This window comes from Bombus terrestris, chromosome 17, assembly GCF_910591885.1.
Source record: "Bombus terrestris chromosome 17, iyBomTerr1.2, whole genome shotgun sequence".
NCBI lineage: Eukaryota > Metazoa > Arthropoda > Insecta > Hymenoptera > Apidae > Bombus > Bombus terrestris.
Window position 1 is genome coordinate 8,222,759 of NC_063285.1, and position 26,771 is coordinate 8,249,529.

At 34.5% G+C, this 26,771-nt stretch overlaps 1 protein-coding gene and 1 non-coding gene across 2 annotated transcripts; one reads left to right on the forward strand and one right to left on the reverse strand.

Annotated features, from left to right (window-relative positions):
• Nucleotides 1-227: 227 nt before the first annotated feature.
• On the reverse strand, nt 228-26,734 carry LOC100647917 (dynein beta chain, ciliary). Its single transcript, XM_020867465.2, has 9 exons — nt 26,581-26,734; nt 23,199-23,431; nt 21,194-21,483; nt 19,192-19,340; nt 9,091-9,336; nt 8,335-8,559; nt 6,735-6,936; nt 3,356-3,522; nt 228-991 (listed from the first exon to the last, which is right to left on the reverse strand). The coding sequence occupies exons 1-9, from the start codon at nt 26,701-26,703 to the stop codon at nt 575-577; spliced, it is 2,052 nt and encodes a 683-aa protein (XP_020723124.2). The 5' UTR covers nt 26,704-26,734; the 3' UTR covers nt 228-574.
• LOC125386840 lies at nt 17,355-17,473 on the forward strand. The gene has a single exon (XR_007227279.1). It is a non-coding gene; the product is annotated as a 5S ribosomal RNA (ribosomal RNA).
• Nucleotides 26,735-26,771: the final 37 nt, after the last annotated feature.

Below are 26,771 nucleotides of genomic sequence, written 5' to 3' on the forward strand. Positions count from 1 at the left end.
TAGGCGTACAGGACCGTTGCCACGCTTCTAGAGCATTCGATGGAAGGACCGTTGGGACATCGATGACTCATTAGGCACTTCGGCGATATACATTATCGCCAAAGCCGCCATATCTTTATCTCCATTGTCGGTCCATCGGATTCGAAGTATGCCGATTGTGACACCATCCTGCCCGCGGTGTGTGTGTGTCCTGGTCTCTGGCGTGATTTACGTTACACAGGCCTTTTCCACGAAACTGTTCACTTGAAAGGACCGACGACACATTGATGTACCCGACGATGCCGCGGCTCTCGCGACATTGTTTACGATTCGGTCGATATCTTAGGCCTTTTGTCCACGATACTACAATATTGACACGTATATTGTCAACTTTATATTGTGACAATGTACGAATGAAATGAGGTTAAGGAAGGACGTAACTACAGATACACTTCAAGTCAATTTGTTTGTTTGTTTGTGCGATAGTAGAGGACATAGGCAGGAAAATATAGTGTCCGGATAATAGAAGCCTTGGATAGTGGAACGTTCGGATACTAGAGGCTCCACTATACGACCAAATCAATCGTCGTCGAGTTTACCTGTGCCTGAGTTGAGATTGCCACTGAAAACTAGAATAGTGATCTGCCTTCATCGCGATCATTTTCGCTACAACGTCTCTTGCATGCACGTCGATTGTACAGATTGTCATGATCTTCCTTCTATCGCTTTCGCTCAAATCTCCACAGAGAAGTACTATCAACGCGTTTAACTGATTAATTTGCTTTCGCTGATAATCTTTAAACGCATTCTCGAAACCTTCCTCTAGTCTCATAAAGGCCATGTTTACTTCCGTAGTCCACCAGATTTGTGTTCCGCATAGCGCGGGTTGAGCTCGATGATCGAAAATCCATTGTTCACGTGGTTTCTCGTCGTACGTGGCTACTGCCTGAGATATATGATACCTTACCGATCTCTTCATCGCATCTGTTACGTTGTTCAACCAGACTTCCACCTGAAAAAAATAATAGGAAAAATGAAATATGTTTTATTTAAAAAAATATATAAATATCTATGAAAATATAAATGATAAAAATATTTGCATCAATGTTATTGACACTTCAAACTATTAGAAATTTTAGTTTTCTGCTATGGATACACAAATCCAACTTGGTCCATCCATCTCTGCATACTGTGTCGATTTTAACCAGTAATTTTAAGTAATTCTTAATTTCTTCCATATTTTGTTAATTTTACTTTGCTTGGTAAAAAGGCTGCTGTTTAGAGGACCCACTTCCAATAACTCTAACCTTCATACATGTATCGAGGTTTTCAGTGACCTTCTAAAGGTTTTAGTCACCACTCGTTGTTCGTTAAAAAGTTATTAACAGAATAACGAAAATGGCAGACCCAGTGATTCTCGCATCTGAAAAATCTTACAACTATTACAAGCGTGTTACCTTTGATTGGTTAAATACTATTTATTTTGTACAATTCAATTTTGAATACCACGAGAGTAAAATGAGTACTGCGATCCATAAGTCAGTGAATTTTTGTATATACATATCTTTTATTTATATCCATTTTATATCTTTCGTAATATTTTTATGTTTTTTCATTGCAAAAAGATTTAAACGTTTGGCTACAGTATCACTTGTATCGTAAGTTAGGGATTATAAGTAGTATCTCAAAATCTTTCCACATTTCTTTCAACTGTTAAAAAATTCCAAATTCCAAATTGTACAAATTGTGAATTTCAATAAATAAATAAATAAAAAAAAAAACATTTCTTTCAAATCAAGTTAAGCCACGGAGTGGAAGACTCACATTGCCAATCGCGTTAGTGAAAAGACATATTGCCAGTGGAGAGTCAACACGTGATATTGCTATACATGTATATACGTGTATATACACATATATATTTGATTGCTCGGAACGTTCGTTCTTTTGATTGTACTAGTCGTTGAAACCAAGTTTGTGTCTTGTTGAGATCTTTTTACTAAGGAACTCAATCAAAAAGAAGCGCGACGGATAATGAGAAACATACGAGACGATGTGTAAAACATATAGACTCGACCTATGGATTGCTTCCTTGTTTCACGTTTTGAACAAAGCAATCTTTACGGAACAGTTTGGGATGGTAATGATCTGCACTTGTCACTTTGTCCATCCGATTTCTCAACCCTTGCGTCAGTCCTGATCCTTATCGATAACAAGTTCGAAGTAGCGAAAAGCGTATTTGCATTTGGCTATCGCGCACGATTAGACGACGAGGGTAGTGCCGGTAGTTACAAACGATTATTCTATTCCAACTCTAATGACTTTCGTGATGTATGTTACGACGAGTGTTAGGTTTTCTGAATAAATTCTAATATCTTCCCGTATGCCGACTTTGTCGGTAACATATACATATTGTGCACTGTTTTACCGTCTGTTGTTTCTGCATCTGTGGGTTACATCGACGTTTTATGGCCGATGAAATTGAGATAAACAAGATAAGAGATTTGAAGAGATTTGAAGAGATAGTAATAGGGTAAGAGATAGTAATAAATTCCTCAATTGGATCTTTTATATTAATGTAAACATTTATATTCGCTTAACGCCTGATTTTAGATTTGAGTTTGGTTCAGTTTGCTAATTCTAGTTTAACCATGATTCATATGGAATAAAGAAATTACAGATCCAACATTTACTTTGTGTAATTTTTTAACTTATTAAGTTTCTTTGGTTATTTAATATTATTATTATTATTATTATTTAAGTACTTCGTAATTTCTTAATATCACCGATCAACGTGGAATTTTCTTGATAATTGACATTATCATGTGGAATGATATGCAGTAAAAATTCTAAGAAACGTGTTGGAAGTAGTACATAAACGAGGAAGCTGGTTAATTCGGTAAACAAATTGTAGGATCCTTTCATACATTTATAAGTAGCCAAGAAAAAAAAATTATTTTGGTTTTGAATAACTAAAACAAAATAAAATAAAATTCATTAGATGTTTTCTTTAGTTATAGTTGGAAAAGTCATTAACTACATCATTGCGGAGAAGAAATGTAACATGATTAGGAATTTTAAAATAAAATTGTAAAACCAGTCATTTTGACTGATATGGTAGTTCTACTGTTAATAAACAACGAGCGATGGCAAAAATCTTTTGAACAGAATAGGACCTTGATAACATACGTGAAATTGAAGGGGGTAGGTTCTATAAACAGCAGTTTTATGCAAAAGTTTTGGGGGCTTTTTAAAACCCAAAAATATCCTTAAAAAGCTACGTGGTCTTAAATGACCCAGTATGCAGACGACGTTGGTAAAGATAAGATTGCAAACGGAGGGTTGAAAGCTTATCTTCATATTTATTACGAGAAAGTACCTTTCCACTGCAATCGCAAGTCCCATGAATAGCCATTTCCTCACCGTCTTTGGCAATCATAACTCTCGCCTGCTTCGTTGGTTTCCCACCGTCCATTTTCCAATGTAATTTTGCAATAGAGTCGTACAGCTTTGACAGATGTCTGCAGACCAATTCAGGATTGTTCCCTAAGGAGAAGTAATGTATTCAAGAAATTTCAAATTCAATACTAAGTTCATAAAATAATTGTTTGCAAAACTGCTTTACTTAAGTCAAATATAATTATACTACTAACGTTGTTCTGCGGTATGTTTTGTTTACCAAATACCTGGAAAAATACGAATGATACAAAGAAATGCTTCAGACGAAAGCTGTATCGTATTGACGAGAACATACTGTGTTTACATCTATTTGACCTTGCAATGGCCTTGAAACATTCTGTAAAGGTGACATTTCAATTCTGAAATAGACGCCGCTATTTTTTATTACATATTCTTGTAGTTGACATTCAGACATTTTCAAAATACTTCAAACTCGTGTCCTTTGCAAAATCCGTTATCGAGATACGAATTTTTAAATTTGATGTGCCGTCGGCATTAGCGTTACCCAATGTGTATCATAAGGACAGATAAAGATGTTTTCCATAATTCTACCATAATTATAATATACATTTATTTGTAATTATAATTCCATTTATAATTGTGTAATTTATAATTATGATATAATATATATAATTCTGCCATAGTTCTACCACTGATATGGCATTTTCAAAACACAATTTTGCGGTTTTCTAACGTTTTTAGAACAGCCAGTCAGTCTTTTTTTTTTGAAAATTTGGAAACGTCTGAGTGTCAGATACAAGAATATGTAATCAAAGATGAAGCAATTCATTTGAAAATTTTAATGTCCCCCCTACAGGTCGTTTCAACGTAATCGCAAGATCAAATAGATAAAAATACAGTACGTGTTCTTCTATACCAAATAATTTTTGTCTCAAACACTTTTTTCCTAACAATCGTATCTTTTCAGGCAGTTAAGCGTCCCGAGTTACACAGAACATATTATATGTTTCAATCTAACATATTAAATATATGTGACGGCAAATAAATCGCTCATTTTTGCTCCCTCGATTTTGCAATTGAATTTCGTACCAAATGACAGCTTACGATCTTATACTCATCAACGTGTCAGTTTGCACGCTCCGGTGTGCGAACTTTGATCGAATAATTCAAACAGTTGTTCTCGAAAATATTGCTAACTGCTGACAATTTGAGTTTGGATCTTCAAAACTCAAAATGTCTGATTCAATCCAATGTACGATATATTTAAAGTAGCATCTATGTCTCGTATTTTTTTTGTCCTATTTACTGCAAATGATGATGATGGATACGTCACATATATCATGTGGGTACATGTATCCCATGATTTTGACTATATCCAAGGAACTATACAAGTGTAATAACATAGATGCAACAGCCAACAGTTTGCCGCTTCTTTTCAGTCGACGCATCCGTCCTAGTTGCCTTTGCTCAGATGCCCTTGTTATCGTGGGGCAACCAGCTACGCTCGTTGAGGTTCCGAACTGAAGACGGCGCGTAGCGAGTTCGAATCCTTGCCCTGGTGGATATATTTGGGAAGGATAAGAACATATATCGACTGCTGTCATTCTTCACACAGTTGGAGGTTTTAGCCGGTAAGAATCCGGCACTATCTTCTTCTACCGCCTTGTGTCCCCCGCCCCACACGCAGGGTGATGAAGAAGGTGTCTATGAAGATTTCCTCCACGTTAAAAAAAAAAAAAAAAACTTTTTGCAGTATGAAAGGAGTGCCTTTCGGCGGCACTTAACAGATTTTTTTTTGCGAGGCTGTCTGTTCCTTCTGCGAGCAAGTTATGCTCGTAAAGGAGCGGGCAGAGAGGGAGAGAAAGAGAAAAACTTCCACTCTTGTAGGGTAACGCGATGGAGGGGGATGGCGGTCAAGCGGCCTAAAGTCGCTTCATCGCTGTCCCAACGGCCCACGACTAGAAAGGGGGATAGCGCTAGGGGCAATGCCCCCGCCCCCCTAATGCCAAATTCAACACTCGGAGAATTATTAGGACTGGCTCGAACAAGAGGACGCGTAAAGGGGTGCAACTGAAGACAATTCATAAGAGGTTCCTGGAGCACTCCTGTCATACGCGTAGGATGGTCATCGTGGAGTTTTAGTCGGTAAGAGTCCGACACTACTCTGCTGTTACCGATTATTAGTAGCATGCCCATGAGGATTTCTCCACGTACAAAAAAAAAAGAACAAAATTCAAATAGTAATTCAGCAGTTATTACACATATAGAAATAATGTATCCATCTAAATTTGATAATTGAATCTAAAATTGATAAATATTGATTTTAGATTGTTAATTTTGAAAATCTAAATTCAAATAGCGATTGAACAGTTATTTTACAGAATATGAAAAATGTGTCTATTTAAACTTAAACGAATTGATACATACTATTTAGATTATCACTATCAGCAGTCAGCAAAACGCCTGAGACCAATTTTTTGAATTATCTGGTCCAAGATAAAGGACCGCATCGAAGCACACATTGATGAGTACGAGCATGTTGAACACCTAGTGCCTTTGAAATTAACCCTTTGAGTGCTGTGGGCGCATATAGGTATCTGGCGAAAGCTATCGGTGTGGACTAAGGACATATATATGCGTTTTCTGTAAGTGCCCGGCATGGGCTAAGGACGCATGTATGGGTTTTTCAATTTTTCCGAATACCTACGCAGAAGTAATACTATTACGTTTGTGTGAAATAAATATAAATGCATTCCTTACGGCAGTAAACGAATGCCAATAGTGGCTCGTTATCGTTGAAGTGGTCACCACTTGTAAGAAAACTCTACATCTGGTTTTTTTAGTTTTCTCAAGCACTGAATTTTTCACACGCAACTAAATTATTAACTTGTGTTATATTTACTAAATTTAGTTTTCTAGTTTATTGTTTTCTAGTTTATTACCCAAATCCTAGTTAACTGTAAATTTCAATGTTTATAATAAATAATTAAAAATAACTAAAAAATAACGCTCTTGAATCATTTAATCTCGTGCAAAAGAATTACTATAACTTATTACGATTTGCGCTTTGAATAGTCAATCGACAGAGTTCAGTCTAACGAAAAAGTATTCCGTTCACAGCGATCGTCAGCGCTAGACGCGCGCCGTCCGTACGGACGGCATAGGCCGCGAGTATCCAGCACTCAAAGGGTTAATTGCCAACTCAATTTGAAAATTTGACGTAACTGATATCTCATCATAAGCTATCATTCTGGTAGCAAAAATGTACCACTTTTCGATCGTTCTTTTTCGCAGGAAAAGACAATAAGAATTATTTATAGCTATCAATGTTTTCTAACCATTGCTTAAAATATCAAGTAAATCTGCTGCGGAGATGAAATAAAACCTTGGGTAAATTAATCTCTTTGTTTCCAAGTAATCGGCTAACGCTTTCTCGCAGAAATTTAGTTGCACTTGCAGCTCTTCTAGTTTCTCTAAAAGTTTAGGCCGGTTGGTTGCTTTTATGATATTCAAATTGCTCAGCATTTCCTTCAGCAGTTCCTTAAAAATTATTACACGTATCGCTATATTTTTCGATATAATGTTCTCAAACATGTTTGAAAAACTATTATTTAACGTACTAATTTCTTTAAACAAATGCTTAATTTAACAAAAGCGTGGCATACTTAGATATTCCATACATGTATTATAATTTAATTGTAATGTAATTAGGTAATTTATATTTATAGAAAAAATGGACTGTGTTTTGCAATACAATTGAAACGAAGGAAATTCGAAAATTTGAAATAAAGGAAACATTGAAAATTGTATTAGAAACTTTCATCTCCAGGAAGAGTGCATTAGAAAATTAATGAAAAACGTGAGCACTGAACTGATAACTGTTGTTTTTCCTTTTGTTATATGGTTATACATGTATACTTATCTAATGACTCTGATTATTAATTAAAATTATTTCAAACCAGCACCGCCGGCTGGATGATACTATGGTCCAACCTGTAACCCATACATTTTTAAAAATGGTTACATCTTTCATGAATGAGTTAGCTTCAGCTTGGACTATATAAAAATACATCCACCTTCGAAAGAATGGAATTATATTCAAGTATTTTGCGAAAATCTCGGAAACTGAAGCCGAGAAGCGGTTACATGTATAAAAAGGAAGTTGTTCTGAATGTTGGCCTTGATAACATATTTCAAGATCATCAAAATCGGTGAACTCTTTTCTATATAATTACTATTTTTAGTTAGTTATTATATTAATTAATATTATATTAATAACATTAGAGGGTAACATTATACGGTATATACATAATAATATTATACATACAGAAAAGCTGTGTCGAATCTTCAAATAAAAATAAAATTTATCGCGAAGAATTATTAACGCTTATTGTTTCACTGCTCTGTAACATAATACTCGTGGTTGTTTCTGATTCAACATCGCTTTCGTGAATGTATCGTTTCTATAAAATTGGTTGTCCTTCTGTTGCATTAAATTCATTTACTAATCCAATTGCGAGGTTCATCTTTGGGACCTAAATTTCCTTTCTTTAATTTTCCAACTTCGAACAGATCCTCATCAAACATTCAACGTAAATTTTAAACTCTACTCGTAACCCATTCATTTTTCTTCTTTATTTCCATGATATTATGGCTATCTCTCTCCTTAATGAGTTAGGTCAGGTTGTACCATATAAAAATGTTATGAAACTAAATTTATCGAAGCTTCCTGCCAATATCTTGAGAACATATTGTCCTTTTGTATATAATTAAGAAACATGCTTAAAAAAATTCGAAGAAATGTATTTATCGCGTGAAAATGTTCATAAAAGATACCTAAGTATATTTTCTTGAAAAGGAAGATTTTTTCCTATTACGAATGAAATTATCAAAGAAAATTACGGAAGATGTTAATAAACAGTTATTAGAAGTACATACTTTGAACTCCCTGTCAATTTTTTCAAACCGCTTGGTTTCTTCTGGAAGTTGGCTCCTAATGTCTTCAGAGCCGATGAAAATGCTTTCGAGATAACCCCAAGCTCGTTGAACTTCGAACCATGCATTAATCACAGCATCTGCAGTACTTAGTTTTCTCTGCCAGTCAAGAATTTCACCGAGAAAATATCCAACGAATTTCGAACCTAACATGTTTTGCAGTTGCACCTGTTATAAAGCAATAAGAAAATCAGCTGAAAGTTAAATAAGTCAGCATAAGCAAATATTAAATTATTGGAAAATAAGCGAATTAAATAGGGAACTAAAAATAATAAAATAAAAAAAAAGGCGAAGAGGAATAAAACAAAACGAAATGCCATTAATATACAAGTAGCTAAATCGGTACATATAATTTATAAATTAATAACTAACATTAGATAAATTTTAATTTTTATAAAAAATTTGTATAAAATTAGAATTTCTATGTATAATGGAATTTGATCTCTCTATATGATGCTGAGACAATTTACAGCATACTGTAGACACTTATTATTAACGCAAAAAGTCTTAATAAATTGAATATAATAATAACGACAGTAACAAGAAAACTATTACTAAAGAAATTTCACAAGATAACAAATACAAAAATTGAAAAAAATTTATAGATTTTTATGTTGTTTATAACGTACTGTTTGTGAAGCATTCCACGTGTATTGTATTATTTTATTTCTTTGACGAAGAAATATCTTGAAACGGTACCTGATTGTCCTCAAGGATTTCAATAGTTTCCTCGTCGATTTTAAGAATATTTAATTTCGTACGCTCGTGTATCTCTTTCCCAAATTCGAGCGTACTCCAAGTGTCGTTAAGTTCTTTTAGCACCTTTTCCATTGCCATTTCCTTCACTGATTTAGCGACAATATTTTTAACTTCTTCTTCATATTTGTGCAATTGTAACTTCAGCAAGTCTTCCAATGTTGTATTATCGGTCATGATAAATACCACCTACACGATAATTAAATTCTATGACAAAAGAATTACCTCTAATGCTAAAATATATCATATTTATTATATTATTATTATATTATATTATATTTATTCTTTATAAATATATTATATTATATTATGTATTTCGTATTAGATACAGTAATATAAGCAGTGAAACTATTCCATAATCATACAGGTTCTTAAATTTTGTATTTACAAAAATTTTTCTATACTTCTGACTTATTTTTTAATGTAAGATCGCTCGCTATCTGTTAGTACAATATCAACTGTTGGGCCTCAGCCGGTATACAGAATGTACCGAAAATTGTGGTATAAGCAGGAAGGGGCTGATTCTTCATGCAAAAGCAAGTCGAAAATGTAGAGTAGCAATTTTTGATACGAGGCTCCGTTTTCGAGAAAATCAATTATAAAATTTGGTCCGTCTGTCTCCCGTTATTTTTCAAGTACACGCGTACCTACATGATGGGACTCATATTTTTAAAAAGCTACGTAATATTTTACACATCTGGATGCACGTATACAAATACCATTGCTCTTCGCCTACATTTATATTATATTTATATAATATATGTCGGAGATGAAAGGACACCGGAGCCTTCCCTTTGGGACTTTGGGAAAACTCCTTACTACTGTAATCTAGATTCTACCATAGCCGTAATTAAGCAATTGTCGTCATTCAACCTGACTGTATTTATTCGAGATTTATGATAGTGAGCTTGGGCTCGAGGCGACAATCGGTCGCCGAACGTAGCCGCGGTCAAGGGACGAACCTTTTGTCTAACAAAGGCATGGAGTAATTCTATAGCTCTCCTTAAAAGAAATAGTTGTGGCGGCACGCGACAGTAAACATTCCAACGGTTTCTGTCCCGTGGCTCGCCACACGCAGACTCTATTCTTCGGGTAAGATGATTGCCAGATGTCAATGCATCTCCACAGTATATGTTTAGCTAGCCCGAGGACTCGTTATAAATCTTAAGTTCCAGTTATCTAAAGTCCTTCAAACAGACAAATAATCTTTGTCCCAATTACGGGAAGATAGGAGAAATCTATTTTTCTCACGAACGACGCTTCCCGCTAGTAACTTTCCCTGAAGGGCGGCTAGCATCCTTCTCTAACCACCAACATGGAAATTGACTAATTAACAGCAACGTCAATTTCCCTCACTCACCGAACGAAGACTTTTCTCCACGAATCCGATGATCTCGTGCCCTTAGACACACCCCATCATAGTTTTCCTCCGCAGCGTCACCGAGACGGAGAGACGCTCTCTCGCGTGCGATCGTGTAACGTCAATAATTTTCTGCAATAATTTTAAGTACCCATCATGGGTTTTGAAATTTTTATGGTTAAGGTCCCTCAGACCAAGCAATTACTTTTACGATTATTGTTTACTACGAGTTAACACGGAAAGTTGGCCTTCCTCACATCTGGTATATTCCGTTAACAACTTTCTCCCGAGGATAGGTAAAAACCCTTCCTGGCCCACCAACCGTCTTATTCTCCAATCGGAGACGGCGTCTACTGCCCTCACTTCCTTCACCAAAATTACCATCAACAAATCCGATAGTTCCGTGTCCTTAGACACACCCACCCCTAGTTTTCCTCAGACACAGTATGGTCAGTAAGAGGCACTTATTCTGTGCTCTTGGAATAGTCAACTTATCCTTACCGGTCTCTACTCTTATAACAGTCGCGTACTTAACATTGTAACTTAATGTGTATTCCGTTGTGACTGTCGAATTCGCAACAAAGTTCAACTAAAAGTACTAGTTGTGTCACGGCACAGTTGCCTTATTTTATCCAACCCTCAAGTTACGTGACAATCGCATCAACGAGTTAAGTGTAACTCCAAAATCCTCTACACTGACGTCACTTTAGGCGACCACCTCTAAACATCCTCCAAACAGTCGACACATCACCACCCTGGTAAAGAATTTCCAAAAACAATATCCCCACCATCACTTCCGTTGTCTTTGGTCAGTATATAAACCCCGAATATTGACAACCAAGTCAGTCTGAACTGTGAGGCGATACTTGAACATTGTAAGTGGTAGCCAAGTGTCTTGGACTCTTGAGAAATAAAGTTTTTTGTATCATCAAAAGAGTTTCTTTTTTACGTGACATTTTGATCCTGCCAGGATACATCAACGTTGGGTAAAACAAGACTACGGTTTTGGTCTACGAGACATCCGACCAAAGGTGTATCAAGCAACCTGCACTACGAACGACGATTTTACTAGTGAGTAGAACCATTTCTTTTAAAAAGATCGATCGACTGTATTCGGTAACTTTAGACTCCGACGATCTATTACTCTGAAATGGACAAGAAAACTACACCTGTCGCTTCGACCAGCGTTGATCCAAACCTACAAGCAATTTTGGATATGATGCAGCGCCAGAACGAAGAGCATACAGCAGCTGTAATTAATTTATACAAACTAATCCGCGATGAAAGCGCTCAACGCATTAAAGAAATAGAATTAATAGGGAAAATTGTGGCCGAACTCAGGCTCCTCAGGCTACAATCCTCCGTAGATACGTCTGAATTCAAGTCAATCGTAACAGACGACACTAGTTCTGCCAACAGAAGCGCTACCCGGAACACTCGTATAGCGAAACCTCCAGTAAGACGCGTGCGGATCGAAGAAACTGCAGAAGCCTCCGACCCAGCGAACTCCAAGGACGAAGAAGAACCAGCCTCGTACGAAGGTGCTATGTTTGACGCGAAAACCAGCATCGAGTTCATCCCAGTGCTCAACGGTCAAGATGACATTGGAGTGGAGGGATTCATCAAACGGGTAAGCGAAGCTAGATCGGATTGTACAGAAAAACGTGCTTTATTGAGATTAATTCTAACCAAACGTATTGTCGGCGAAGCCGAAAGAAGCATTAGATATTCAGTTATCGAGACATACGGCGACTTATTCGAAAACCTGAGGAAGTTCGTATCGATTAACATAACTTCAAACGGTGCACGCGATAGACTGCAAAGAACTCGTCAAAGTTCTAACGAATCAGTACGCGGATACGTCAAAAGATTCCGACATTGTCTCAATAGACTTATGTACGCATTGCAACACGAAATCCGCGATCCGATTCGACGAGCAGTCGCGATAGATTTAGAAAACGAACGCGCAATTAAAACGTTCATATTAAATCTAAAACCCGAGATAGAAATCAGAACATCAAGCACGAAACCGCGCACCTTACAAGAAGCGCAAAATACCGCGTTCGAAGCAGAATTATTAATCAGAGAAATTGAACGAAACCGCGGAAACCAGCGCAGCCAGCAGATGAGAGCTCAGTCATTCACCCGAGGGAATGTATCGTCACAGCGCAACTCCCCACTTAGGAGCAATCGGATGACTACGCTCAGTCGTCCGCCGACAAACACTCAAGCAAACAGCGGTAAGGGTATCCCTGGAAGCAGATTTAACCAGTTAGAAGGGAAACTGGGAATGAGATGTTTTAAGTGCAACCAAATAGGACACACCGCAAATTACTGCCGAAATTTTCAACCGGCCAACGAAACCTTCCGTCATCGCACAGCTACAATGTAAACATGGAGAATAGGGGACAAGAAGAGGAAACGGCACTACCAGAACCTCGAGAGACGTCATACGAGTACACGCAACAACAGGGAGACTTCTACCCATTGGAGTTCGATCAGAAACAGGAACCAAAGGATATTTAATTAATACCGGTGCAGGAATAAATTTAGTTAAAAGATCAAGTGCCACATTAACCCTTTGAGTGCTGACTACTCGCGGCCTATGTCGTCCGTACGGACGGCGCGCGTCTAGTGTAACCCCAAACTCTTTTACCCTGACGTCACCTTAGGCGACCACTTCTAAATATTCTCCAGATAGCCGATACTTGAACATTACACATGGCGGCCTTCGCGACAATGTATATCGCCGAAGTGCCTAAAGGTTCATCTATGTCCTAACGGTCCTTCCACCAAATGTTCTAGAAGCGTAGCAACGATCAGGTACGCCTACAGGGTAGTGGGGATGACAAACAAAGAAGGAACAGATGTCACCGAAAGTAAAAATATTGTAAGAGCCTCAGTCTCGAACGGTCACGGCTAGAGCTCAGAAGTGTCTTATAAGTGTATAAACGAGGAAAAAATAAAGTTTTCTTCTTTCTTTTAAATTTCTTTTTATTTTACGTGACACTAGCGCTGACGATCGCTGTGGACGGAATACTTTTTCGTTAGACTGAACTCTGTTGATTGACTATTCAAAGCGCAAATCGTAATAAGTTATGCCCAAAACCACACGTGGAAATCAATATATTCTTTCGATTCACGATGACTTAACGAAATATCTCGTTTTAGTACCACTGAAAACACAACGAACCGAATCATTACACCACTACTACATTAACATCTTCTCAGTACCCAAAACGATACTAACAGAGCAGATACTAACAAAACTTTATCAGCGAACTAATGGAAAAATTCGAAGAAGCATTTAAAATCAAACATATAAAGACCACTAGTTTTCATCCTCAATCTAACGGATCCTTAGAACGAACACACGCCACAGTAAAAGACATGATTCGCACGAGCCTACACAATTCTAATAAAGAATGGGATCAGGTATTAGACTTTATTTGCTTAGGGTATAATACCGCGATACACGATGCAACTGGATTTTCAACCTTCGAACTAACATTTGGAAGAAAAGCTAACCTCCCATCTTCCGTATCCCGAACTTCCAATTACATCTACAAAGAAATGTTTGCATTATGGCAAAAACAATTGCAAAGATATAGAATGATAGCGAAGAGCACTCTTGAACAAAGTAGAAAGAGATACATGAGAGATCAGAAAAGAAAAATCGTTAGAACTCGAGCCTTATTTAGGGAAGGAGATCGTATACTCCTTCACAATGATCAAAATCAGATAAATTGGACGACGAATGGTTAGAACCCTAAGTCAGTCAAGACACCGTATTATGAGATTTTTATTGGAGTTCGAGTTAAGAAAATCCACGGTAACAGAATAAAATCTTATTTTTCAGGACGATCACCCTTGCCATCGGCATTACCACCCTTAACGGATTAAAAACAACCCCTATTGATAATAATGGAATATTTCATAAGAAAATATCCAAAGCATATCTCTATAGCGAACGTATAGATGTTATTATAGGAATAGATATTAGTACTGTATTAGAACAAGTAAGATATATTGAAAATGGAGTAGCCGAAGTTAAGAATCATTGCGAGACACAAAAAGATTGTACCATATTACCAGAAATACGCTCTTTACAAGCAAAACTAAATAACGTCAGTACACTTAGCATCAAATTACGATCCTTAGTTCACATTCGTCTCAGAAATAGACGAGGACTAATAGACGCTATCGGATCTATTAGTAAAACTCTTTTTGGAACCCTAGACGCGAACGATCTAGATATAATTAACAAAAATATAGACAAACTCTTCGAAGAAGATAACAGTCTAAAAACCATAGTAGCCAACCAGACAGCTTTGATTAAACGAATTTTAAATAACGACGTCATCCAACAACTGAAACAAGTAGACGCAGGTATAGCAAACGAATTTAGAACATTTAACAAAAACGAAATCACCTTAATGAAAATCGTGGCTCTAGAAAGCTCACTCTCAGACTAACATTTCCAAATCGACGAAATATTCAATTTAATCATCTTAGGAAAACAAAGAATAATAAGCCCACAGATTATTGATCACGGAACTTTTATTAACAATCACGCCCAAGTATTAGGTAGCAAAACAGTAGGAAACACTTTTATACCAAAGGAAGAAAATTTCCAAAGTATTTTAGATATCTCAGAACTCACATTGCTTACTCGACAAAACAAAGTTTTTTTTTATAATTTCGATACCAATAATTATAGACATGGAATGGGATGTAGAGCAGGTATACCCCATACCATCTCTCACGAACAAAGTCTTTTTAGCACGTTTAGTAGTTCATCCGATATTCTTAACGTCAGGACTAAATTACTTCAATGCCGATCAAGGCTATTTGGATAAGCAATGCCGTTTTATATCTGATTTTTACATTTGCAAACAAACTCGGCCGATCCACAACCGCCGAGTAAAACACGATTGTAACTCTATAATGTTAAGCGCAGAAAACACTGTCAAATCCTGTAAAATAGTAGTTTATAACATTGAAGATATCTTTCATTCCATTAAATGCTGAAAATCACTTTATAGCTATACCAGAAAAACCAATAGACCTGAGCATTTTCGAAGAAAAGACAAATCGAATTGTTAGACTAGAGAAACCATTTTTATTACAAACCGATAAAACTGTAGACATATTGTGCAAGAATAACCATATGAGAATCAGTAGTAGTAGCAAGGAAATTTCTTACGAGATTAAAATCGAAACAGTCAATGTAACTAATAATTCAGATTGGACTATTTTACTAAATGAACTAGGGAAAACTCCGAAACTTATTTACGATAATTACGGATACGAAAGCACTCTGAATGAAATCGAAGATCGAACGAATCAACTAACTTTTGCTCGTAGAATCGATGAAGTTAAATCACGGGGAATATCTATATTACAAATTGTAGGATATTTATCCATTGCTCTCATATGCTTATACTTCCTCAACAAAATAGGAATACCAAAATTGTGTTTCCATTTATTCTGCTGTAAAATCGTGCGAAATACGATAAATAACAATCCACCAGCCAACGCTCCGATGCTAGCCAACCCGGCACCTATCAACATATACACTCCGATGCTACCTGTGCCCAGCACCAGCAACGAGTCACACGTAACCTTCGATCTGGAGACCCTCAAGGCAAAATTCCACCCATTCATCTTAAAGAAGAAAAGGAACTTCGAGGACTAAGTCCATTCTAAGGAGGGGGCAGTGTGACCCCAAAATCTTCTACACTGATGTCACTTTAGGCGACTACCTCTAAACATCCTCCAAACAGTCGACACATCGCCACCCTGGTAAAGAATTTCCAAAAACAATATGCCCATCATCATTTTCGTTGTCCTTGGTTAGTATATAAACCCCGAATATTAACGACCCAGTCAGTCTGAACTGTGAGCCGATACTTGAACATTGTAAGTGGTAGCCAAGGGTCTTGGACTCTTGAGAAATAGTTTTTTGTATCATCAAGAGAGTTTCTTTTTTACGTGATATAAGTAACGTTTCTACGATCTGTGAATATTTCACGCTTTAACATATAGTCCAACTTAGACTTTGACGAAAATAATACATTCGACATCTCGTTGACCGCGGATTCGTTATCGAACCTGAGGCCATTGTCATTAGTGTTACGAGTGCCTAGTCGCCGCAGTTAATTGTCAAATCTGTTGTATCCATACTTGTGTTAATAAACTCTATCTTCATCGTACCACAACGATGGCTAATTCCAGTGAAGATTCATCAAACGCCCACAACCCCAATCCTAACATCAACCTGACATATTTTTTTTTTTTAATCTTTGTTTATTAATTCCAGGTTTTTTACATAGTTTTTTTTTACATGATTTTTTTTCCAGAATAAACGCTGAATTTTAATTGTAGGGTGGTACAGGCAAAATTACCGGTACGCGACGGTACGACGTAGCCATGCATTATTACTTCTTTTTTTTTTTTTTTTTTTTTAAGATTATTATTGTGCCTTAAATTTAAGCCGTTGTTGCGCTGTGCTTATGTACGATATTTTAATTTATGTCCTGAAAGCCTGGACGCAAAAACAGGACAGTTCGCTAGCCTATTAGGGGGGGGTGGGGAGGGGAGGGGAGGGTATTTACATTCGTCCGTTTTTCAGACGCCGAGCGCACACATACCTCCACACACTGATACCCGCATACAAATATCTCTACTACGCATTTAAGCTAGTCCAGCACGCAACATTATACATATCTCAATATATATATCTAACTGCACGTCTCAAAATACCATTTTTCCTCATACATATATGTATGTTTTCTTAATTATTTTGTCTATTCGATATCATGAAATAACAAAACAGACTACTTCAGCTAACGCCCATACCGCGTTGAAAATACTCGTTCTCGTCCGATCACGAAAGTCAAGCAGCGCTGGGCACGGATAGTACTTAGATGGGTGACCGCTTGGGAACTCCGTGTGGTGTTGGCTTTTTTTATTTTTCCAATCTTTTACACTCTTTTTAAATAATCTATTTCTGATAATCTACTAACATCGGGAAGATAAAACGTTTTGGTATTACACGACTATTATCATACATTATACCATTCTCCCATACACGTACAAATAAATGAACACATGTCTTAAAAATAAGAGGTTTCTTGATATGCTGAAATTTTATAACAGAATAATATCAAAAATTGTTGTTCTATATTTCCAACTTTAGAGGAGAGTCACCCGTATTCGGTTTGTAATACCGAACAAAGTACCTAAGTACGAAGAAACCTATTCAACCGACTGTCGTTATTACCTTCCAAGTGCACGCGTACTTGAAACTTCATCGTAGATTTTCTCGAAAAAAGTATTGTATAAAAAATTATGAATCTACATTTTCGATTTACTTCTACAAGGGAATCAACCCCTTTCATCTTCTATCATGATCTTCGACTATACCCTGTATAATTGACTGTAGTTTTCATTCTAATCGAAAAACTAGGAACAAATACAGTGTCTCATTTTTATCGATCTACGCAAATCCTAAATCATATATTAACCAAAAAAGTGTTTTAAATAAAATTCACTTTGTTTCGATGTTGCAAATTTGAAACTCGACAATTAAATACAAGGAATTACCTAACCTAAAGATAACTACTCACAACCGACTGATTGTTTTAGAAACATTAGAATACAGCATTATGAAAGATACCTTTATGTGTTCCCGTGGTATATATTGGGTGACGCTAATGCTGGTAAAATGCCGAATTTGAAATTTCATTTGTTAATAACAGATGGTGTATAAGACACAAGTTTCTAATGTTTTGAAAACGTCCAAATGTTAGATTACAAGAATATGTAATAAAAAATGGAGGTATCTATTGAAGAATCTAACTTTCACAGAAAGTCTAAAGACCACCGCGAGATCAAATACACAAAACTATTATAGTATATTCCCATCGATATCGTGCAATTTTTATCTGTAACATTTTTATTCATGTTTCTCGAAATATTTGAGCGGTTTGAGTCAAACAGTATATACTGTATATATAAAAAAGAATAACTATTATATAAATACATCACTCATAAAATATGATAATATATTGGTAGATATAAATAAAACAGAGTGTAAAAAGGATAAATACACGGACGTAACTTCCAAGAAGAAATACGTAACTTCTGGCGTTATTACGAGCCAATTTGACTCCGAGCCAATTATGCAATAATATTTGATTCTAGATATTTAAAGAGGTAAGAGAATTCTTGCACTTTAGAAATAGCTTGCAGGAATGATATAACATTTAAATTAAATTTAATATAGATAATATTAATTAGACATTGTCACTGTATTATCAATATTGTTATTTTCATTTAATTTTCTATTATTATTATTATGTAATGCTATTTCTATTTGCAATTATCAATATTGCTACTATTATATTTTTCATATTTTCATTATATTTATGATACGCACATTTAATATTTATAGGTTAGATTATCTCCTTGTCGTTGATATTTAATAATTATCTGTCGTTTCATATTAACCAAGTCTGTAATTAAAATCAAGGCCTAACCAAGACTTGGCCTAGCTTGGATTCAATGCGTTCAATGTGTAAGCAGAATACTTGTTAATTAATACAAAAATGAACTTGCAGCAATTTAGGAATAGAAATTGAGTTAACGTAAGTAACAACACGTAAACACTGAATTATTACCTTCGTTTCAGCCATTAATTCCCTCCAATGCCTGTCCCTAATTGCTGGATTCTGCAATTCTGAGACCGCTCTCAATGATGCCATCATGTTCCTTACTTGTGCTTCGATATTAGTGTACAATTCCCAATGACGCACGTCTTTGTCCAGTTCTGTCGAATGAAATTTGCGAAATCTTGCAATGAATAACGTAGGAAACCATTCTATTTTATATTTACAAACACAGAAGTCAAATGCATGGTGAAAGTTAAAAAAGTTGAGGAAAAGTTCTTAGAAGTTCAAAGAAAATGTCTTAATAAACATGGATCCAAAAAATAATTAATAAACAAAAATTAATTCCTGAGTTATGGGATGTTTACTGTATAAGAGTATAATGTATAGTAAATCAATTATTTCGCTTAAATAAGTTAAACAACTAATTGAAAAATGTTATCAAGAGATAAGAAATATGCAAGAGGTCGACGTGTGAGTACTTCTGTGACGTAATTAAACGTGCTGAAGTGTATATTGAAATGAACGTGGGACACATCCTGTAAAGATTGACATTAGAATTTCCATCTGTGTTTTCCGTCATCCGATCGCTTGCTGTCCAAACGTCAATCTCCATAGATGATCCGTGTTATCGTGTGCGTTACGTCCGATGATTTAACGTGCGTCAAACCACGTGACAAGTCAAACCACGTTACAAGTTCTGAAACTCGTGGTGGGGGATGTCACGGTTATGCCGTGACCTGTGTTTCTCCACTTCGCCGACGACGTTGCTGTAGAGTAGTCAAAACAATAGAAAACACAAGACCGTAATTTTGTGCCCTCTAAAACGAAGTTTAACCATAAAAAGAATTGTTTATGAATAAATAATGTATACCTACTTATAAAGTATTATAAAATATAAAATATTGTAAAAAATATATAAAGATTCACTTGATTACTTCTACCACGTATTACTCTACTAAACTGTATTGACTACTCGACATGAGTGTTCTGCGTGTAGTGAACAATGTAAAAATCTTTTTCTCCTCAAATCTGAAACTACTCTGACTACAAAAGTTTTGAAATCCCTATATACGACCGTGTGTTAAATCTATATTAATATACTAGACAGCAATTGCCATTTGTTTTCCTAGGACTTTCAAGTGTTGCGTTCGCATGAGATGAATTAGAAGCAGATTAAATGTAACCGTAGTGCTATCCGATTACAATCTATAATTCATAAATGTTTGTATTTATCTTAGGATATCGTACCTAACTTAAAGAGTAGTTAGAAGTATTCAGGCGGAAAAGTTTAGAATTTTAATAGTATTTATATCAGATTAGTGATTTTATAAATGGCAATTCTCTGTAGAGGTAGTACCTTACTGACAAAAACATCTCATAATTCCGAAATTAATAGTTTTTGGACTCATTTTTATTAACATTTTTTGTTTATTTTAATGAGTACTATATGCTTTTAAAGTTTCTCCAAACTTTGATGTATACCCTGTACATTGTAAGTTCCTATCACATTATCTATATTGTCGATTTCCAAATTAATGTTGTACGAATAAAGAGAATATTATACAGGGTGGCCCATACGTGGGTGTACAACGAAGTACGCGGTGATTCTACGAGAAAAATCAAGTTCGAAAATTTGACGAGTATATTTAAATTTGGCTAATTCCGGACTAAATAAGAATATATATCGACAGGAGCTAAATTTTATTTGCATAGTATTAAATTTTGGAAATCATATGAAACTACTACGGAATAATACAAAATTTGATATAGTTGAATCGAATTAATTAATATGCAAATGCAGATATACAAATACCTTTTTTAGCCATTATATATTATTATAAAAAAAAATTTTGATGTCAAATAAAAATATTGCTGTCAGAAAAATTCATATAAAAAAGCTTAAAGTTATTTGATGAAAATTTATGCCTAAAAAATTTGAAAAATTAAATTTAATAACTTTTTATTACCAAGAGAGATGTTCTAAGTAAAAGAAAAGAATTCTTCTCCTTACGTCTTAATTCTCTGAGAATTTTTTTGCACTCTTGATCCATCCATTCGACATCTAGTTTCTTCCACGTGGTTTTCTTCCACTCATTCAAAGAAGTTGTAATGACATTTACATAATCCCACAAAGTTTTCAAAAACTGCATCTCCTTTTGTATCTGTTTCGTCATTTTAAATTCAGGCAATTCCTGCTCAAAGATGACAATTTGATCACGTAGATCTTTTTCTTCGCTCAGGAATTTTAAAACCTCTTCACGTATTTCGTTTAGTTTTTCATAATGATTTTCGCAATCTGGGCTATAAATACAATACTCAGCTGTTTCACACTAAATCATAACATTCAGAAAAGTATTCGAAACTTTTATAAATGTATCAATAGCACATTACGTTTGCTATTGACAAGATTCCTACATTATCGACATGTTTTTCTATTTCGTATAGAGGTTATTACGTTTACGTAGATAATTAAAAGATATACTACAAAACAAAATAAAGCATTTAAACACCTCTGTTACTATTGAAAGTATGATGAAGTATTCAAGACAAAAGTTGTACTGCTTAAGATAGCAAATATGATGAAACAACCAAATTTTTTGTTTCTCGTTACTCTGAAGATTATTTGAAATTCATTAGGTTTCATCCTCTTTTTTAAATGAAATCATAGCTTTTAGTAGTAGGTTCTACTGAAATAGCTTTAACTTCATAGCATTGCGGTTGATACCAATATATATATATATAAAGCAGGGTGACTCATATAACTAATCGTACACAAGTTGTACGATAGTGTTCAGGTATACGTATCATATGTGTAGATAAATACATAACCACATATCTGTTTCAGCATCGTGTTTCACTCTGTCATGCATGTGTCCAGAATTAGAAATAATTTAAAATTAATTCAAGTATGACCACATAGAGAAACAAATTCGTAGCCATGTAATATATCTGAATATGTATATTCATGAGTAAATTGCGGATATTTATGGAAATTCAGTTTGTGGAGATAATTAAAAAAATGGAACCTAGGTAGAAAAGTTTTTCACATACAAAATATTATAACGAGTGCTGTACTGGGGATATTTTATATATCTTCGCATGTTGCATATATATATATATATATGCGTTCAGGACACTTCTTCAGGAATCTTCAAATTTCTCAGAAATGCATAAAAATCCGCATTCTACTTACACGAGAATTACAGACGAGTAGATAAGAATGTCACATGACTACGACAGTCAAAACTATTAAGTTCTATTTAAAAGAAAAAATAGAATTACGTTTTTCACACATACCAATATATAAAGGTAAAGATATATAACATTATTTTTGAAATAACACATGGTATCATTTGATTTTAGCTTATAGGACATTTGTTTATCTCTGAGCGTTTTCAACATAGAGTTTGCTCTAATTGCATGGGATACTCTGTATATTAAAACAATTGAATAACTATCTAAAGGAATATTTCAATAAATTTTTAAGAATAATATTTTAATGCCAATAGTAGAAAATGTAAAAAAAATTGTAAAATAATATGAAAAATAGGCTGTGCATTAAAGATAGCGATGGTCGATAAAGACGAAAAATTTGATGGATATCATGGCATCAAATGGTAGATCTAGCTTCGGGAAGTCATGCGTTTGGAAGATACAGGTCCTTATATAATAGATCTTCACTACTATTAAACGCAATGTTTGACAATTAGTATAACAATGTGGGTATAAGCGATACAGATACATGGCTGAGAAATAAATATATATACGTGTAGATATTATTCGGTCGCATCCTGTATGTATAGGGATTTTCGGAACGCATGATCCCCCAAACCTAAGATTTTACGCCTCGAGTCTACTGTTTCATGCAAATAATACCCACAAAACTTCGTCCTGTTTGGCCACCGGTGCCATTTGGAATAATATCCGAAAAATAAATTAGAAGTAACTTTTAGACAAAATGAAAAATTGTATAAAATTATTTTATAAAAATACTTTCAATACTATTTTTAGCTTACTTGAAAACATCTTGTTCGTGGAATTCGTTCAGGAAACGGTGTTGTTTAAAGTCATAATAGCTTAGCCTCTTCTTCAAAAGATCGATTTGACGAGTCATCAATGGTTGGACGATATGTTTCACTTGAGCAGCCATCTTTTTCAATGTTTCCCAATTAACGGGCAATTCTACGAGCCAATTAAAAATTTTCTCGTCTAAGTACACGTTGTAGCCTTGTAGCAGTTCTATTGTTTTCTGAAAAATATTTGATTAATTTAATTCCAGAATGTATACAACGAAACAGTATTTAATCACAGAGCTAAACCCAACCTAACCTCAATCACGAAGTGTTTCGTGAGCAAACGGACAGAGTATTATACATCAGCATGTTTGGAATAATATTCCTATTAAATAATATTATTGATATCACATATCAGTTCATCTTTGTCTGCAATCTTCGAAAGTATAATAATACAAACCATAAATACTATGATACAATACATTCAGGTTACGTAATTAATTGCCTAAAATTGTGTTTGTCATACATATATTGTATCTTGATACAATATATACAGTAGCTGACGAAAGTGTTCAAATATTTGCTACATAATTTGTGATAAAATATTGTGATAATTTATGGTGTGTGTTCGTCAATATATTATGTGCATTGTATATATTTCTTCTGAAATTTCGTTTATTCATTGTAATGAGATATTACTATCGCGATTGTCATAGTAAAAAATTCCGATCTGTAAATGTCCGATCTGAGAAATTAGTATACAGCGTAAATAAGCAGTCTTAAATACAGGGTGTCCTATTTCAATCGATCTACACAAATTGCTTGTAAACTATACGTTATTGAAAGAAGCGTTTCAAATAAAATTTATTCTGGGCATTTTTATTTATTTTATTTTATTTATAAAATTTATTTATTCGAGGCAGAACGTCGTATGATGACCACCAGATTTGTCTAGATGGAGGCTTTTCCGAGATCTCAGTGTGATCTATCCCTTTTTTACCTTAACTATGCATTCTTTTACTATAACTTTAATTTTAATTTTAATTTTAATTTCAAAAATATAAATTTGTAGGATCATTCGACAAATCTGCAAAAACATTTGGAAGTTTCCCCATTCAAATGAATTTACAACTATAATGTTAGAAAAAGAAAGACACAACACAAGATGCAGACCAATTTTGATACAAATACAAAAAAGTAAAACAAGATGTAGTGTAGGCATGCGTCAGATTAATCACAATACATGGTAGGCCACTCTTCCTGATAGATAACGACGCGTTTAGAAATATAATTCAGATAATAAATTTGAAAAAAGAACAAATAAATTCACATAAAGTGCGTGATGCTCTTATTGAGCAGGCAATTGAAGTAAGGAGAAAAATTATAGAGGAAATAAAAGGCAAATTAATATGCCTGAAGGTGGATGCAGCAACTTGCATGGGCAAATCGTTTCTCGGTATTAACACACAATTTATGAAAGATGATAAACTGCATGTTTGCACATTAGCAGTTGTTGAACTTTCTAGGAGTCACACTACCGAATATTTGAGATCTATTATAAGAGAAATGTGTGATCTGTACGGGATTATAACTAATCGAATTTACAATGTGACAGTTGATAAAGCGGCAAATATGTTAAAGCAATGAAAAATTTAAGCGAAGAAGACGATGATAATGACGATAAAGACGATGGAAATATCGAAGATATAGATATTACAGGATCGGAGTAACAGATGTTTTGAATTCAGAACAACACATTAAAAATTTTAATGAAAGAATAAACAACCAAGTCCTTGCAATATCACATTGTATAGTTAAAACAATCAGGTGTGCGGTTCATACTCTGCAGCTAGCTGTTGCAGATTTGTCAAGAACCATGAAGTTTCTGCAATTATCGAGAAAGCTAGGAAAGTAGTTAGAAAATGATGAACACCTTCGTTAAAGTCCATTTTGCTGGCCGCATCGATTAGCAAAATACATTGAATGAAGGAACAACCGATTATTTGAACATCGATTAGTGAGAAATTTTGTTACTTGTGAGAAAGAGTGGAAAATAACAAATAGAAGAATAGAAATTAGAATAAAATTGTTTGACTCTTATTGAAAGATTTTCGTTATTTAATATTAATTTTGGTAATTATATGCAGAATAGAGGACATCGATTTCAATGACCATGTACACGTAATATGTAGCCAAGATCAACATTCTAAGTATTTTCTTACTGTACATTCACATATCTTTCCGTCCCACTTAGTTTCCAATATATTTGCAAAAAGAATTTAATTACATTTAAATTACGATTACTTATCGATCAGGTAATCATTTTTGATATATTATATAAGTAATATACATATGTATATATGTATATAAGTATACAAATATATAAGTATAAATAAAAAAGGAAAATCAGTGGGTTATAGGTTAGGTTACATAAGTTAGGATACACTATAATATCCAGCGGCCTAGCGGCAACCAATACAGCTAACGTGAAATGATTTTCAATGAATCGACTGATATATGGGACGTTGTATTAGGTTGTCCCAAAAGATTTTTTCCTTCTATAAGGAAATAATAGAGTGCACAACATTTTTTGGCTCATATTACTTTATTGAATTGTGTATGATGCACTTTGTAGTAATGGAACAAGATGGATCATACATAATTCAATAAAATAATATAAATATTTATGAGATGGCATTAGATGTAGCTCTTTGTTTTAAAGAATACCATTCTCTTCTTTGAAAACAAATTAAATTCTTTCATTGCTGATTTTTCCAAATATTTGATTATTTAGTATAAAGATATTTTTAATGTGAAATATTGATCATCTGTATTGTTTACGAATTAACCTGACTGCAAATTCAATTTATATATTGTTAATTAATTTAAATAATATATCAAATATTAATATATTAAATAATATGGAATAATAATAAATTATAATTAATTTAAATAATATTAACGAATTAGAAAACGGAACTAGAAAAATGTGTAAATTTAGTAATTGTCATGTGATAGTTTCGTTATCATTGTTGTAATTTATTTCAATTTATTTTCATGTCAGTGCACTTTCTCTGCTTTTGTCAAGTATACTCGTCATCGTCTAAAAATAATTGCGTGTGCAAGTGTACATTTTCAAAATTAAATAAAGCACTTAAAGATTTGGAAAGACGATAAAACAAACAAGTAAGTGGAAATAAAAAAGTAAAAGAACGAAAACACTTTTCCCCAAAACGGTTGCTCAGTTTTTCGGTCCGCTACACACTTCCGAAATCTCGACAAAATTATTTGATTATTTCAACAGTGCATGCCTTTGATTAGTTCGAATAACGAAGGTTCTAATGCTCTATATTTATTATTTATTATGGAAATTTTTGTTAATTACCTTAATTGGATCAAACATGTCTTCGATCTCGTATTGACGATCCCTGACTTCCTTTAAATAATATATAGTTTCTAGAAGTGCGTCATAGTCATCTTCGTGTATAGGACGCGAGAAATTTTCCATTGCTGCTTTCAAAAATTCTGCTAAATTTTCCAATCTAAAATGAACGAGAAGCGAATTTTCAATCGTTA